The sequence below is a fragment of the Callospermophilus lateralis genome, chromosome 4 (assembly GCF_048772815.1).
Source record: "Callospermophilus lateralis isolate mCalLat2 chromosome 4, mCalLat2.hap1, whole genome shotgun sequence".
Lineage (NCBI taxonomy): Eukaryota > Metazoa > Chordata > Mammalia > Rodentia > Sciuridae > Callospermophilus > Callospermophilus lateralis.
Window position 1 is genome coordinate 88978255 of NC_135308.1, and position 16591 is coordinate 88994845.

The 16591-nt window shown below is 35.9% G+C and overlaps 1 protein-coding gene across 13 annotated transcripts in view; it reads right to left on the bottom strand.

Moving 5' to 3' along the window:
- Positions 1 to 16591, bottom strand: part of Abcc9 (ATP binding cassette subfamily C member 9) — a 128163-nt gene that overhangs the window by 72804 nt on the left and 38768 nt on the right. For all 13 annotated transcript variants that reach the window (XM_076854177.1, XM_076854175.1, XM_076854179.1 and 10 more), the window contains 3 exons: positions 14238 to 14346; positions 10176 to 10283; positions 2902 to 2974 (listed from right to left, as the gene is read on the bottom strand). In XM_076854177.1, coding sequence (XP_076710292.1) covers positions 2902 to 2974; positions 10176 to 10283; positions 14238 to 14346 — 290 coding nt within the window. The remainder of the gene's footprint in view (positions 1 to 2901; positions 2975 to 10175; positions 10284 to 14237; positions 14347 to 16591) is intronic.

The following is a 16591-nucleotide window of genomic DNA, read 5'->3' on the forward strand; positions in this document are numbered from 1 at the left end:
AATAAAGAAGATGGAAAGTAACTTTCAGCGAAATAAATTAAGACACATTTAGAAATGATAACCCCCAAGAGGAGAGACAACTTAATCTAGGAGACAAACCTGACAGCAGAAATTAGAAATTCACCTACCATTATCAGATGCCATTGTATGTTGTAAGAGACAGCAACACATCTCAAAACTGATTTGTAATTTATTAAAAAATAAAAACTCAGCTAACTGGGGAAAAAACACATTTATAAAAACACATTTATGAAGGGCCTGGTCTGGTTTCTAGCAATAAGGTCATATAAATAGCTCCTTTCTTGACGTATCTGTCTTTGTTGAAAAGAAAAGAAAATTTAAAATATGTAGGTCTTAACTTATTATCTTAAAATGAAGAATTGCTGAAATTGTTAAAGACTGCAATGAAATAATTTCCTAAATCATCTAGATTAGTTTTAAATTTATTATTCAATTCACTCAGGAGAAAAAGGAAGAATTGAGTATAATAGATAAATGAGGTGAAAGTGATTTGAACTAAGTTACTAAGACATTCCCCCTAAATTCTCACTTGGGCCTGCAGATGTTACAGAGAAGTACTAACCTACTGACCATTAGGCCATGTCAAATAAATATTTCTATTCAATTATCCAGATATTTCAAATAAAGTTATTGGCTTTATTTCTATTTTTTCTCTTTAATACCTGAGTATAAATGGTATTGTTTTCTCAATTTCCTTTATGGACAGCTTGTTGATAGTATATAATTATTAGGAATAAATATGGCTAACAAAGAGAAAGACTTGTACACTAAAAACTACGAAACAGTAATAAAAAAAATTGTAGACAACACAAGTATAAGTGGAAAAATATACCATGTTCATGGATTTGAAGAATTAATATTGTTAAAATGTCCATACTTTAGAACATAAACTAGAGATTCAATGTAACCTCAATCAAAATCCCAAGGGCATTTTTAATAAAAATTGAAATCTGTATTTGGGGTAAAATTGGGAGTTCATAACCATCTTGAATCTAATGTATGAAATATGATATGTCAAGAGCTTTATAATGTTTTGAACAACCAATAAAAAAAAGGAAAAAAAAATAAAATTTTAATTCATCAAAAAAAATTGAAAAATTAACTAAAACTCTTATGGAACCACAATAGAACCAAATAGTCAAAGCCATCTTCAGAAATAAGAATACATCTGGAAACATCATAATTCTTTACTTCAAAATATATTACAAAGCTGCAGCATTCAAAACAGTGAGGTACCTGCTATATGAAGTGCAGCAAAAAAACCGGCAATGAAGACACACATAGAGACCAAGGGAACAAAAGAGAGAGCCCAGAAATAAACCACATATACCACAGATCCTCAACAGAGACAGCAGGATAACGCAATGGGGAGAGCATAGTTGGGAAAACAAAATTCACACACACACACACAAAAAAAATGAAATTAGACTGATAGATTGCATGATGCACAAAAATCAGTTCAAAATGAACTAAAAACTAAACTGTCAGACACAAAAATATAAAAATCCTCAAAGACAAATAGGGGAAAACTTCTTGATAATGATTTGGCAATGATTTCTTGGATTTGACATCAAAATCAAAAACAACAAAACAAAAAGTAGAAAAGTAAAACCACATCAAGATAGAAACCTTTTGCCCAGGAAAGGAAATGGTCAACAGTGGGAAAATTCACTGACAAAATAGGAGAAAATATTTTTTTTGGGGGGGGGGGCAAAATAGCACAATTTTAAAAATGATCAAAGGAGTTTAATACATATTTCTCCAATGAAGACATAGGAATTGTAACCAGGTATATAAAAAGATGTTTAACACCACTAATCAAGGAAATACTGATCAAAATCACAGTGAGATATCACTTCACATCGGTTAGTATAGTTATTTTAAAAAACAAGATAACAAGTGTTGGCAAAGATGTGGGGAAATGGAAACCCTATAGACTGTTACTGGAAATGCAGAACTGTACAGCCACTATGGAAAGCAGAATGGCAGTTCTTCAATTTAAAAACAGACCTACTATATGATTCAGCAATCTCACATCTCAGTGTAGAGGCAAAATAATTACAATTAGGACCTTAAACATATGTCTGCACTCCATGTTCACTGTGGTATTATTCAGAATATTCAAGATTGAGAAACAAGCCAGATGTTTACTGACAGATGAATAGATAAAGAAAATGTGGTATTTATGCACAAAGAAATATTATTTTCTCTTGGAACAAGACACAGTATAAGTAATAAACAAATAATAATATACCAAAAAAAGAAATACCATTTTCTCTATTTTACTTTAAAAATAAACAAATAAATGGCAAATTAATAAAATTATGGGATAACTGAGTCTTAAATATCTTGAAATCTTCATCAGTATTCTTCAGGAATAGAAAATAGTTTTCATACATATGCTTTCTTTAAAGCTTTTTGCACACAAAATGAGAAATCAATTATCCCATTATTTAAGTGGCACTAACCAGAAGTAAATAACTTGTTCAAAGATTGTCTTTTGTGTTGAAAGGCAGGCTTTATTATTCTAGTCATCCTCCAGTGATATAGCAGCTCATGAGCAACATGGTGCAAATAAGTAATCCTAACTAACTGCTTGTGTCCTTTAAAAGTCCTTTTTTGTGAGGCTCAATTATCTCGGAAAACTATGATTGTTATAAACAACAATTACGGGACTAGGGTTGTGGCTCAGCTGTAGAAAGCTTGCCTTGCACATGCAAGACCCTGGGTTTGATCCTCAGCACCACACAAAAACAAATTAGTAAAAATAAAGGTATTGTGTCCAACTACAACTAAAAAATAAATATTTTTTTAAAAAATAACAATTACAAATGTACATGTGTATAACAAAGTATAACAATGTATAAGAAGGACTCTTACCTGTTGGAATTCGAATGTCTATATTGGATAATGTAGCTAAACCACTGCCCCATGAAAAGTATCCATTTGTGACCTACAGAATATGAATACAGAAATTAATAATTGTGGACTACAGAATATTTCTAATTTCAATGCATTTTCTTTTTATAGTGCTGAGACTTTCAAAATGAGGTATGGTAAAAATTCTAGTAGAAAGTTGTAACTAGTGGTATAAATAAAAAACAAAGAAGAATCAAAGTAAAAGGAGGATCTTTCAATTAGTGATATTTTGAAGAATGCTAAAAATTACAGGGATTTTCTCTGAAAGTTTAGGATTACTGGATCATTTGTATCTGAGCATCTTTAAAACTAATCTTCCCAAATATTATCCAAAGAAATCCTTACATCGATTACTTTCTCAGTACTAGACAACTCCCCAAATCCTGAAGATATAAAATGAAGAACAAAAATAACCACAGATTTTTCTCACAAAATGACTTTATGGGCTGAGGAAGACTCTGTATTAATGAAATTCCTAAAGATGTAGAATGATCATTGTTCATCGAAGTTAAAGTGTAAAGGTGGCAGGAAATAAACACAGACGTGAGGCAACACTGCTGGGTGGTATAAATGTCCACAAGACCCTACGTTCATCCCAGCAGTCTATTTGCTTTAGTAGGTCTTGATGGAATTGATGACCTTCACAGTTGTAAAATGGGAAATGAAAGGAGATGTAACAGAACCCAAGGACTAGGAGGGTGAAACAGACACAGACGAGGGCAAAGAAGGTGCTGGAAAAGTCAGGGAAAACTAAAGATACGCCTGACTCTTAAGTTAGAATTTTATTTCAAAACCAAAAATGATGAAATTTCTGAGCACATTCTTATTTAGGAATTTTTTGAAAAGAATTGGTGCCATCTAAATTGTGACTAAATATTGCCCAAGAAAAGATCTTTGTAAAACAAAGGATAAAAAACTTTGAAAGGCAAGGTTGGGTTTTCCTCTGCAGGTCTTCTCTAGCTTTTACAATGTATGGCACAGCATTAAAACCATCATGTAGTTATTTATGGATTGGTCATGGAAGGAGGGAGCACAGACAGGCAGAATGGTTGATCACCTTACAGATATTGGCTATGCACCTGCTGTGTGAGGCTTTGTGTGAGGACTGGTGTAGGCTACAAAGAAGTTATAATGAATGTATCATCCCTGCTTCCTTGGAGCTTGCAATCAGTTAAGAAAACAGAATATGGAAAGATAAGTTATGTACTGTATAGTGATGCTTCTGATAATGATGGGCTGTGTAGAAAAAAGCAGCCTGGTAAAATTATACTGCCTAGTGAGGCTGTAGTCACCTTGTTTTGCATACTCTATGATGTCCCCGCAGGGACAAAACTGCATGATGCATGTTTCCGAACTTATTCCACCATCAAGATGCATATGGTAAGTATACTACAAGATAGCACAGGATAAGTAGCAACTAGGAAAGACAATAAAAGCAACAGAAGTTCAGAAAAGAAATCATTTATCTAGGATGAGTCAAAAAATTTTTGGAAGAAGAGGCCCTTTAGCTAGTTTTGGAAAACATACTAAATGTCAACAAATGCATTTCTGCGAAAAGTACTACAGTGAGAATTGACCAAAGATTAGAAAACAACGGAATATGTTGTGGGAAATTAGGGACTGAGCTGGCTGGTGCAGGCATTTAAGATACTGCAGCAAAACGACAAATGATATGCAAAGAAATTATATAGCCTCAGAGGTGGAGGAGCCCTTTGTTAGAGAGCAGGCAAGGAAGCTAAAAGAGGCACCAAAATAGATGCATTTGGAAGAGAGCCAGCATGAAGTTGAGAGGCTCCATGTGACACTGTCAAGGTTTTCAGTGCATTGGGAGCTAAGGTTATCTGCAGAAAGAGGAGGAAAATAGGGAGAAGGAGGTGAGAGGACCGTGGTGACAGGTGAATTGATACTGTAGGTGTGGAAAATAATGCTGAAGAGAGGCATGTGCAAGGATCACAAGAACTCCTGAAGGTCACTGAAACTGTGCCAAGCAGTGCCTTTGTGTCATATTATCCATGGCACTCAGCAGCCTGGTTATAGATGTGCAGAAGTCATGAAGTTAGTTTGCTACAGAACGGTAATAAAGGACTGGGAGAAAAAAGTCGGGGGGAGCTGAAGATGTTGGAGATTTCAATGAAGTCAAAAAACAATAAGCATGAAGGTGAATGCTTGCGAAAGCTCGAGATCAGGATTTTGTTCAGTGACTGGTTAGTAACATTTTGTTGTCAGTGACATGGAGTAAGATGTTAGAAGGGGAGCAGTTTCAGGTGGTGACCAAGGGTGAACAAAGGGGAGGTCCTGCAAGTGGAGTGACAGTAGATAAAGGATTTCTGAGCTGGATGCAAGATAGGCTGTGAATTTAGAAGTTTACACCACACCCAGGTGAGTCAATACAAAGGAAGAAGGATGGAATAAGCAAGAGGTGTTAACATCTCATTCAAGGTAGGGGAGTGAATGAGAGGTCCTCTTTTAATAGCTGTGAGAAGGGTAGAAAATGCCATAGCTTCACTAGAGGGAAAGACATGGTCTGAAAATAACAGCAAAGAGCTAAAGATGTAGCATCACCTCCTGTACTGATGCTACACCGAAGTAAAAGAGGACACAACCTCCATTCCAGAAAGACAGGAAGAAGGCCAACGTCAATTTCCTCTGCTAAAATTTATACTTTCATCTCCTCCTGCCTTGCACAAAATGCACTCATTTCTCTACCAGCAGGGTTAAAATATTGGCTTTCTAACTAGCTGTTTGACCTTGGGAAACCAGTTAACACAACAAATTTGCATGTAAGGTTCACATAAGGATGGATACAATAATGATCATTATACTAGGGTTTGTGATAGAGCGAGGATGAAGGCGAGTTCAAACCTCTGCCCAGCCAGCCATGACCATCACGAAAGTTAGGTAAAATGCAGCATGCATGCTACAGAATGCCAGGGTGCAGTTAGAGGGATCACAAAAACATTTAAAACTATCATAAAAACATTTAAATGCTTAAGCAAACTGAAAGCACATAAATGCTTATGGCAACACTACCTATTTTGCAAGGATATAAGCTTGTTTAAGCACTTGTGTCAAGTATATTAGAGCTGGAACCATAACATTGGGGCTGGAGGGTAAATATGGGAGCATTAAAAGCAGGAGCCAGACAGGCTCAAAAAAGTCACCCATGGTATGCTTCCATTTATATGAATTATCCATAACTGACAAATCCATAAAGACAGAATGCAGATTGGTGGTTGACAGTGTCAAGGGGGAGGCAGGCAGAACTAGAGAGCACCTGCTTAATGGGTGTAAAGTCTCCTTTTGGGGTGATGCAAATGTTTTGGAACTAGGTACAGATGATTGCGCAACATCCTGGATGTTAAATGCCATTTAATTGTTCACTTTAAAATGATTAATTGCTACTATGTGGATTTCATCTGAATTAATTTTTTTTTAAATTTTAAAGGCAGGGCAATTATACAGACCTTTGCCTATTTCTTCCTGCTGGAAATGGGTAAAAATGATGAATAAAATATGATTTCTGAAAAATCTCATTTAAGCAAGAGATGAGGAAATATCAAGTCAAAATATAAGGAAAAATACAAATTTAGAGATGTGGGCCCAGAGGTCTACTTCTTTCCTCCACAGGGTGAAGCATAACTAAGAAGAACAGCAAAAATGCTGCGCATGGTGGTGCACACCTGTAATCCCAGTGGCTCAGGAAGCCGAGACAGGAGTATCTCAAGTTCAAAGCCAGCCTCAGCAACAGCGAGGCACTAAGCAACTCAGTGAGATCTTGTCTCTAAATAAAATTAGGGCTGGGGTGTGGTTCAGTGGTTGAGTGCCCCTGAGTTCAATTCCTAGTACCCCCCTCCCACTTCCCCCAAGAAAACCCCAAAACAGAAGAAGAAGAATAGCAATAAGGTCTAAGCAATAAGGTTCTACTAGATATCAGTATTTAATAGAAAGCTATAATAACCAAAACAGTGAAAACCTGGGCAAATAGGCCATAGAAAAATAAAGACCTGCATGCTATAGATATATACATGAATAGATCCTTGATTTGTATTTGAAGATAGATATAGGAACAGTGGTTAATATATAAGGCCAGGGCAAATGAGTTATCATACTTAAAATTAAATAAGATCTTACTGATATATTACCAAAAGTAGTGAAATAACTATTACTAAATTCCTACTAATTTTTTTTTCTGGGATTGAACCCAGGGATACTTAAATACTGAGCGACATCCCAGCCCTTTTTGTTTTTTATTTTGAGACAGATTCTTGGTAAATTGCATAGGGCCTCACTAAATGGTTGAGGCTGGCTTTGAACTCACAATCCTCCTGCCTTAGTCTTCAGAGCCACTGGGATTACAGGCGTGCCCCACCATGCCCAGCAAAATTTACAATTTATTTATTACTAATTTTTCTACTAATCACATCCCTACTTAATATTAAACACAAAAATTGATCATAAGTAGATTAAAGGACTAAAAGTGATCCGAGCATGGTGGCACAAATCTGTAATCCCAGCGGCTCAGGAGGCTAAGGCAGGAGGATCTGCAATTCAAAGCCAGTCTCAGCAATTCAGGGAAGCCCAAAACAACTTAACAAGACCCTGTCTCTAAATACAATATTAAAAAGGGCTGAGATGTGGCTCTGTTTAAGTGTTCCTGGGAAAAGTACTAAAAGTGAAAGGTGTAGATTCAAAGATTTTAGGACCTAATGTAAACTGTCTCCATAGCCCCTGAGTAGGAAAAGTTTTCTTAAATGAGAATAAATAAATAAATTACTAGATAAATAAATAAATAAATAGAAGAATTAACCATAAAGAGAAACTTATATAAACTAGACTATATTAAAATTAAGAACTTCTAGTCCGGCGTGGTGGCACACACCTGTAATCCCGGCTGCTTGGGAGGTTGAGAATCACGAGTTCAAAGCCAGCCTCAGCAATGGCGAGGTGCTAAGCAACTCAGTGAGACCCTGTTGCTAATAAAATTCAAATAGGGCTGGGGATGTGGCTCAGTGGTTCAGTGCCCCTGAGTTCAATCCCTGGTACCAGGAAAAAAAAAAATGAAGAACTTGTGTTCATTGAAAGTTACAATAGAGTGAAAAGCCAAGCTACAGAGTGGGAGAATATTGCCACATACATAATTGCCAACATAGCAGAAGCCAATTTATTTTTTAAAGGGGAGGGACATATAATGAGGCAATTCACAAAAGAGGAAATCCAACTCCAAATGGACACACACACACACAGTCTCCCATTAATGACGGTTTGACATAATTATTTTTCTATTTTTGATGATATAAAACCATATACATTCAGTAGAAACAGTACTTTGAAACTGGTCTTCTCCTGGGCTAGTGAAGTGCAGTGCTATGCCTTCTTGCAATGCCACACAGCAATAGCAGCAGCGCAACACATGCCATAGTCATGTGATCAGGAGGGAAAACATCTGATGGTCTGCAGTGCACCATGTCACTAACTAAGCTATAACATTTAGTCAGTCAGGCGTGTTAATTGCACTTTTGACTTACAATATATTCAACCTATGATAGTTTTTCCAGGACAGAATCCCATTATAAGCTGAGGTGCACCTCTACATAGAAGATGCTCTACCCCATAGTCAGCAGCAACAACAAAAAATGCAAATTAAAACCTCAGTAAAATATAGTTGCATCTCTCCCCTAGCATACAACATGGCATCAAATCAGAAACATTGGTGAAGACATGGAGGAACTGGAACTCTCAGTCCATGGTGGTAGACATGTACACTGGCATTATCACTTTGGAAAACAATTTTGCATTATCTAGGAAAGTTGGAGATGCATGTACCCTAATATTCAGCAATCATTCATAATAGTTCCTCCAGACTGAGAGATACTTCAAAGTCAGCAAAACAGAACAGATGAGAAAGTGCTGGTACATTCATACAATGGAATACTATGCAGTAATGAGAATAAAAGAATTACGGTTTCACACAGTAACACAAATAAATTAGATATACATAATATTTAACAAAAGAAGCAAAACACACATATATACATCTATTTAAACTTAAAAAACTAAAAATATGCTTTTTTTAAAAGGACATATGAAAGTCAAAATGGCATTTATATCTGCAGGGGCAGGTATGAGAGAGTGCGAAGATGTACATTCCAGGGATTTCTGAGGAAGTTTGCAAATATAAATATGTAATGATCTCTAGTATATTGTATTTCACAATAAAACACAGCTCAAAAAGATAAATAAATTATTAGGACCTAAGAGTTTTCACTAGGAATAAAAAAAATAGGAGTTTGAAGGTGAGTTTGAAACTATGGTGGCTATTCAGAAGCACAGTAAACTCTAGAGGTGGGATTAGCACTAGTTTCTTCCTCCAGTGACAAACTTGCTACAGCTGTGGCATGCCTATTGTGGTACAGGTTTGGCAGGTGTCAAGGAGAGCAAGAAGTAAATGTAACTCTTGGCTCTACTGTACACCCCACTGAGCCTCCTTTGCTGTCTGATTGCCTTCGACAGCGCAGGGGAGCTGGAAAACTTGGAGTAGCCAAGGTAAGCAGGTTTCTAAGAGGGCTAGTTCCAGGACTCTGGTGGTTCTAATGTCCAGAGTCCCTTGGCTGCTGCAGGGAGCTGGTCTAGGGCCTGCACATTCGTGACTTCTATCTGGGACTCATCTCAGCCATCAGTCCCTTAGCCTGCATTCCTGGGATCCCCTATTCTAAGCACACAAGCCTAAGGAGGGTATAAAGAACTGAGCGTGAAATGAGATCACCACAGGCAGGATGGTGTGATGGGAAGCTGAGTGAAGGCATATAATGCTGGCTTAAGCCTTTTGGGTTGAAAACAATTACAATTTAATTCCTCAAAGACTGGGTTTATAATATTGGTGTTCTCTATAAATCTATGTATGCAAGAGCACTCCCCACAGCATACAACACAGAGATATGTTAGATACTAGCTTTATGCAGATTCATCATAAAGGCTCATTTTCCAGGTACCAAAACATACTGCTGGAGCTATACCTGTGATTGGGAGGCAAGGAAGAACTGAGAACAGTAAAACATCTAGGGAAACAGGAAAAACAGGAAAAAAAAAATCTAGGGATTTTTTTCCAAGTATTATTAGGATTCTTACCACTGTACAGAGATTTTGAGGACACAATTTGTGATACTTTTGCAGAAATTTAACATAAAAGAGTAACATAAATGTTTCTCTTTATGTACAAATCTAGGAAATAAAATAACCTTTATTGCAATATCCTCTGTCTCTGCAGGACGAAGTTTTCTTGTTGATTGCTCATAGCTGTCCAGGTGGTATCTCCCAGGCTGCTTCCTGTTTATAGTTTTTGGCTGCTACATTCCAAATAGAAAAGAACACAAGTTGAAGCTTTATGAAAAAAAATTGAGGTTTTGCTGAATATTAACACATTGCTACTTCAATTCCAAGAAAAAGAAACAAGTAAAGTGAATGTCATGTTATGATTTTTTTCAGTGGCTTCTCCATAAAAGCAAATAATGAAAAAATGTTGAGCTATGATGTGAAACCTAATTCTCTAGCCTCTTATAAAAAAAAATGAAAAGAAGATGTGGTACTTGCAAGTGATGGAGGTGAAGTACTGAATCCCAAATAATGATCTGGATATTTTTTCTCCAGCAATGTGGATGAATCTATCTAGAGAATAAAAACCTGAGTGTCCTATCAAAACGTTATCAGATTAACTCGGATCAAATTAGAATCCATCAGTTAGGCCCACTGGGCTTATAAGCATTCCAGCAATGTACTATTGATCATTCTTGGAATTATGAGGATTTAGAGTCTGATTCACTCACATAAACCAGAATGTTCTACACATGAATCTACTGTGGATTGGCAAAAGCAAAAACCTCCAGGATCTTTTGCTGAAAGATAACCAATGTTTCATAAGGAGATTCCTAAGTATTATAGGATGATCTGCTCTATGTCCAATATTATTGCACTCTTTCTAGTTAATGGTCTGAAGCATTCTAGAGAGGAAGACTGCTGTGGTGAGAAAGACCATCTTCAAAAATGTGAAGTAAACTGAAGTCTAACTAGAAATTTCTCATTCTCTAATTTTGAGTTTAATTTCACATGTTTAAAGTCACATGGCTGATGACTTGTACATTTACATCTCCAGTGCTGATTTCACATAGTTTAGAGATTTCTAAGCTCAAAATTAGTTCCAGGAAGTTAGCAAAGAAGTATTTCAAGATAAATGACTATCTGCCTTTTTAAAATTCTTCATGGGAATTATGAAAACTAAACAGTAATATACTTTAAAACTTAAATTACCTAAAAAAGCAAAGGATTCTGGAATAGTGAAAATTTTTAAAAAAAATTTTTGACTTGGAATTGTAGGTTTAGTTTTTTTAAAAATCCACTGAATTTTACTATGGGAATTAGGAATGTTCTTTAAAAAAAAAATCAGTAATTTAATCCAAACAAGATATTGCTTTTCCAATTTCCATCAATTGGTGTCCCAATAGACCATCAAACTATCAAATAGTACAATGCTAGGCTTCATACAAATAAATATGCAGTTTAAAAAGTCACTGAGCAAATTGAGAGTAAAATACTAGCAGTGATTACATCACATAGAAAATACTAAACATATTTAACTTAGAAAAGAGAGTACGTGTGTGTTGATGAAATTTTATTCCAGTTTTGCTCTTCCTTTCCACAGCCCTCACAGATAGCTCTAGAAGTGCGTTACATGAGATGTTGCAGAAAGCCATTATTCTTTAGAATACATGTATTTTCCATACACAACAGGTCTCCACCTATGTGTAAAATGCACTGTCTTCTGGTGTCACTAATTCTATTGTAGCATTGCCCTCAGAGGTTCAAAAGGAATGACTTCACGCTCTTCACGAAACTGAGGAGAGGGTGGGAAGAGGAGATGTGTTGACAGAGATTTGAGCTGGAGTCCCACAGATGTAATTTGAAGAGGCTCTGGCTCTAGAATGTCACTAACTCTCCATGGAGATTCTACAGCCAAAACCACTTAGCTCTAAGCTTTTACAGAATACATAGAATGTTAAGCGCGCTCAAGAAGGAGTTTCCATGAGTGTTATTTTCAAACACAGAGATTTTTTTTTTTCTCTCCATTTAAAAAAGCTGGTCGTTTGTGGTTTGGCCCATCAGCAGTGATGAATGATCCTGAAAGACATCAGAAGTCCGGTCTGGTTTCAATAACCCCGAAGATATTGGATGCATCTGAAGAGGATTCTATTTTCCTTCCAAAAACCTATCTCAGTTCAGTTTTTCTCCTATTCTTCATCTCATACAAAAAAAATATTACTCAAATTTCCCTAATTTCATGAACTCAACCTTCTACATCCCCTTTATTGAGGTCATCTCACTTTGCTTGTCCCCACATCTCTGAAAGATGATCTAATAGCTTCTTTGGTAGACTAAGATCATCCAAAGTGTGACGAGGCTGGTTCTAATCAAATATCTGACTTTCCTGATGCCTAAAACTACAGTCATTCTGTAATGTATTCTTGTTCCTATGTCTATGTCCATCCAATGGCAAACATGCATTTTGAGGCATTGTTACTACACCACAGGTAAGCACGGTGGTAGTTCCTTCTTAGACAAAAATCATACCTGCTCAATAAAACTACTTGAAAGAAAGCAAAAAATAAATAACTCCAGAAAAGTAGGAAAAAAACAATAAGGCTAAATATAGTCAAGTGCTGCCATAACTATTTTTAGCAGCTTAAAACATGATACAAAAGAAAATTTAATATAGATTGACTTTCTTGTAAAGACTTTCCAAGTTCTCCAGTCAGAAGACAGCAAGTACATTTTTGTTGGGCCACATAAATGGTAAATATATTCATATTTTTCCAATAATTACACAAGTAACTAATATTAACTGATAACATGACTCATTTTGGAATAAAATCCACTTTACTGTTATGAAATATACATATAACTTTTAAAAATTTCTTCAGAATTTTTCAGACACACCCTTCAAGAAAGTGATATAATCCAGTCCCGCTGATTTCAATATTCTCTAATGGCTAATGATTTGTACATTTCCATCTCCAGTGCTGATGCCTCTTTCTAGATGTCTGTGACTCAAAATCATGTATAAAACACACCTTTTGATTTCACCTCACTACTTTAAACCTTGCCAATGACTTCTTTTTGCATGCTATTAAACTCCAAATTCTTCTGGTCTACAGGACTCAGTCATTGTTACTGCTTTGTCTCACTTTCCCTTCTTCACAAGGCTCCAATCATAGTGTATCTTTGTCTCCTGAAAATAAGTCGAAATAATTCGCACCTCAAGATCTTTGTACATGCCTGTTCTCCTAACTGAAGTGTCCCTTTTGTTTACCAATATCCCATTGTAGGACAGGTACCTACAGGTCTCACAGGTCTCAACTCAAATGATGGCTCTTCAGAGAAGTCCTTTATAAATGACCACCCAGTTTTGAGTATCCCATTCGTGTAATGTTCTTTTATTTTCTTCACACAGTGCATTTATATAATGTTTTAAACTTGTGATTTGACTCTAAGACAGCAAACTCTGGGAAAGTAAAGATCTCAGGTGCCTCTCAGGTGCCTTGTTCATAGCCACATCTTTAGGTCCTGGCACAAAGCACAGAGCAGCCAATAAGTCTGTAAAACCAGGCAAATACATAATAAATGGTTTATTTGTATTGCATGTAATACATGTCAAATTAATATTGAGGGTTTACAGACTTTATGTAAAACTGAGTAAATATATGTGTCAAGGATGAATGAACTAACCAGTCTACAAGTCATAGATTCAGGTTTTAATTCTGACCCCACCCCTTGCTAATCTTATGACTTTGTTCAAGCTACACAACTGTGCAAATTCAATATGTGCAGACGAAAGTAGCAATGTATTGTAATATATTAAGTAGATAAAACTACATAATGGATCAGAAAGCATATTTTAAATTAAAAAGTATAATATAACTAAAAGAAATAAGAATATGGTATAGGCTTATTTTATATTGTTTTTATATAAAGCTTGGATCAAACACCCTCTTAATTTCCTTTTTGAGTTGAACACGTGTTGTCCCTCTTGGGATAATTATTTCATGATATATAAAGACAAGCTTTATAGCCTTATACATTTGTTTATTGATTTTATACTTGGGAGGTATTTTTTTTTAATGTAGAAGCAGGTAGAATTTTTTCTTCATAGAGATTAAAAATAAAGTTTACAACTTTTCTAATTGCATCCCCATTAAACCATCCATTCTGTCAAGAACATTCACAGCTTCTGCAGTGAGAAAAGCACTTACCACTGTGGTATGTTTCTTACAGGACTCAAAAGGCAAAGAACTTTCGCCGGTCCGCCAGCTGTCGTCACCAATCTCATCACTCAAGAGAAACTCATTCAGCTTTTGAACACTGCAAAAAGCAAACAAACAGAACAAGGATTAGCAGTAAAACTCCCATCAACAAAAACACCTAAACAAACAAACCTTCCTCTCACTCAGCACCATGGTGAACAGGCTCTCTAAATCATTTCTCAAGACCATCTGGAAATTCAGCTAGATTGACCAAATGTTCTAAATTGCCCAGGACTGAGTGGTTCTTAGGACAAGACATTCAATGCCAATATCAGAAAAATCTCAGGAAAAACAAGAACCTTGATCATCCTAAATTTAATAGAACTTCTTTTTGTTGTTGTTGTTGTTTGTAATTATATTCTCTGTCAAAACTAGTGGGGCCAAAAAGGAATGTGGAATAGGGTGATTAAAAATAATACCACCAATAAGGAAAATATTCTTATAATTCTAATTTTACACATGAGAGGAATTAAGCATAGAGCAGTTAAGTAACCTACTTAAAAATTACTTAGGGTCCCTGACCACTGAGGAATCTGGCTTAAGCACTATTTTATACATATTTTCTAAACCTGGCAATGAGAGGGCCTTTTACAGTCTTTTTACTCGAAGCATTGGCCAAGGACCTGCAGAAACAAGATCACCAGGGAACTTATTAGAAACAGAATCTCAGGTCCCTCTCCAACATTCAAATCAAAATATGCATTTTAATAATATTCAGAGGTGCTTCATAAGTATATTTACAGTTTGAAAGGCCCTGTTCTAGAAACATTTTGCAAACAGTTTGCAAACACTTTACAAACATTCTTTTCTGTGGTCTCCTTAAACCAGGCATAAGACTCACTTACCCTTTTCACTGTAATTTACTCAAACAACATCATAGGATCAGGAACAAAAATAAGTAATAATAAAAACAATAGCATGATTTGAAAACATCCTCCTATAAGTGAGTATTATACTAAAGAAAAGAACTTTAAGTTCTGTGAAGTTGCAAAGGAAAAGAAAGGCTCTTCCAGCCTGCTTGCTAACTGAAAGTGAACAAACTCACTGGTAGGCACAGCATCAACTACAAGGGAAGTGTTGCCTTCATAGGAAACTAGAAAATATATATTCAAAATAAAAGGTTCACTTATTTATGGTTTTTAGAATTTCACTTGAGCTTGTAGTCAAGTTCACTGCCTCCAGATAGGTCTGCCAAATTTGCTTTTGTGACATGATAATAAAATATATTAAGTTTAATTCAGTCTGCTAACCATGATCTTCAAGTGCCTTGACTTTGTATATCATAGAAACATAAAGATAGATAACATCCATTGAGCCAGTCTAATCACTAGCTTCCAAACTGTACTTTCAGGGAATTAAGAGAGATGATTAAGGAAAACTTTGATTTGCACAGTCTCTTTGAGTCTTTGTTAGGAAAGTCTGGCCATATAGACTGGAAAGATTCAGCATTAGAAATGCCTTATGAAATAGCATTTTATTTGTCTTAAATGGCAGAAATCCCTTCTCTACTTTTATAGATTTTGGTTGTCATTCTGATCTAATGGTTTGAAGAGATTTTGTTTTAAGGAGCACAGATTTGTCAATCATGACTGTAAACAACCTTGCACTATTCCCCTGCACAGAAAGAGAAGTGAGGAGGCCAAATTCGCGTGCCACTGTATCTTTAAGTCTAGCAGCATTTGGCACATATTTCTCCATGAATGCTTGTTCAATGAATCAAAGAAGAAATAAACTAACGATTCAGACAGTAAAACTGGTTGATTCAATTCTTCAGTTCACTTTTTGAGTATACACACAAATCTTACTAATGATTTTATGGAATAAATGAGCCCCAATCTTGCTGAACATCAGGAAACAATGATCCCTGACCTTAGTTGGGGGTGGAGAGAACTTTCTCTCCTCTTGGTAACATACCATGGTGGAACTCCATTTGCAATGAACAATACCAACCCTTCTCTAAGCCTCTCTTTTCCCTTGCCGTAGGATGGCTGGCTGAAAAGTCCCTGTGCTGCTATTTTGTTGTTGTTGGTTTCACATCTATATCTCCCATTAGACTGTGAACTCCTTACGAGCAAAGATTTTCATTTTTAGAATTTAGCCCAATTCTAAAATATAACATAACAATTCCTCAAGTAATGTCTGATGAATGAATAAATGGGTAATACAAAAAGCATTTCCTGCTCATATGAGGTCTTTTCAGGAATCACAGAGACAAAACAACTATGGAAAATGCATGAATCCTGACCAAGGGTGAAGTAATTTTCACCACACTGCCAAGGTTATATTTTAAAAATGCAAATCTA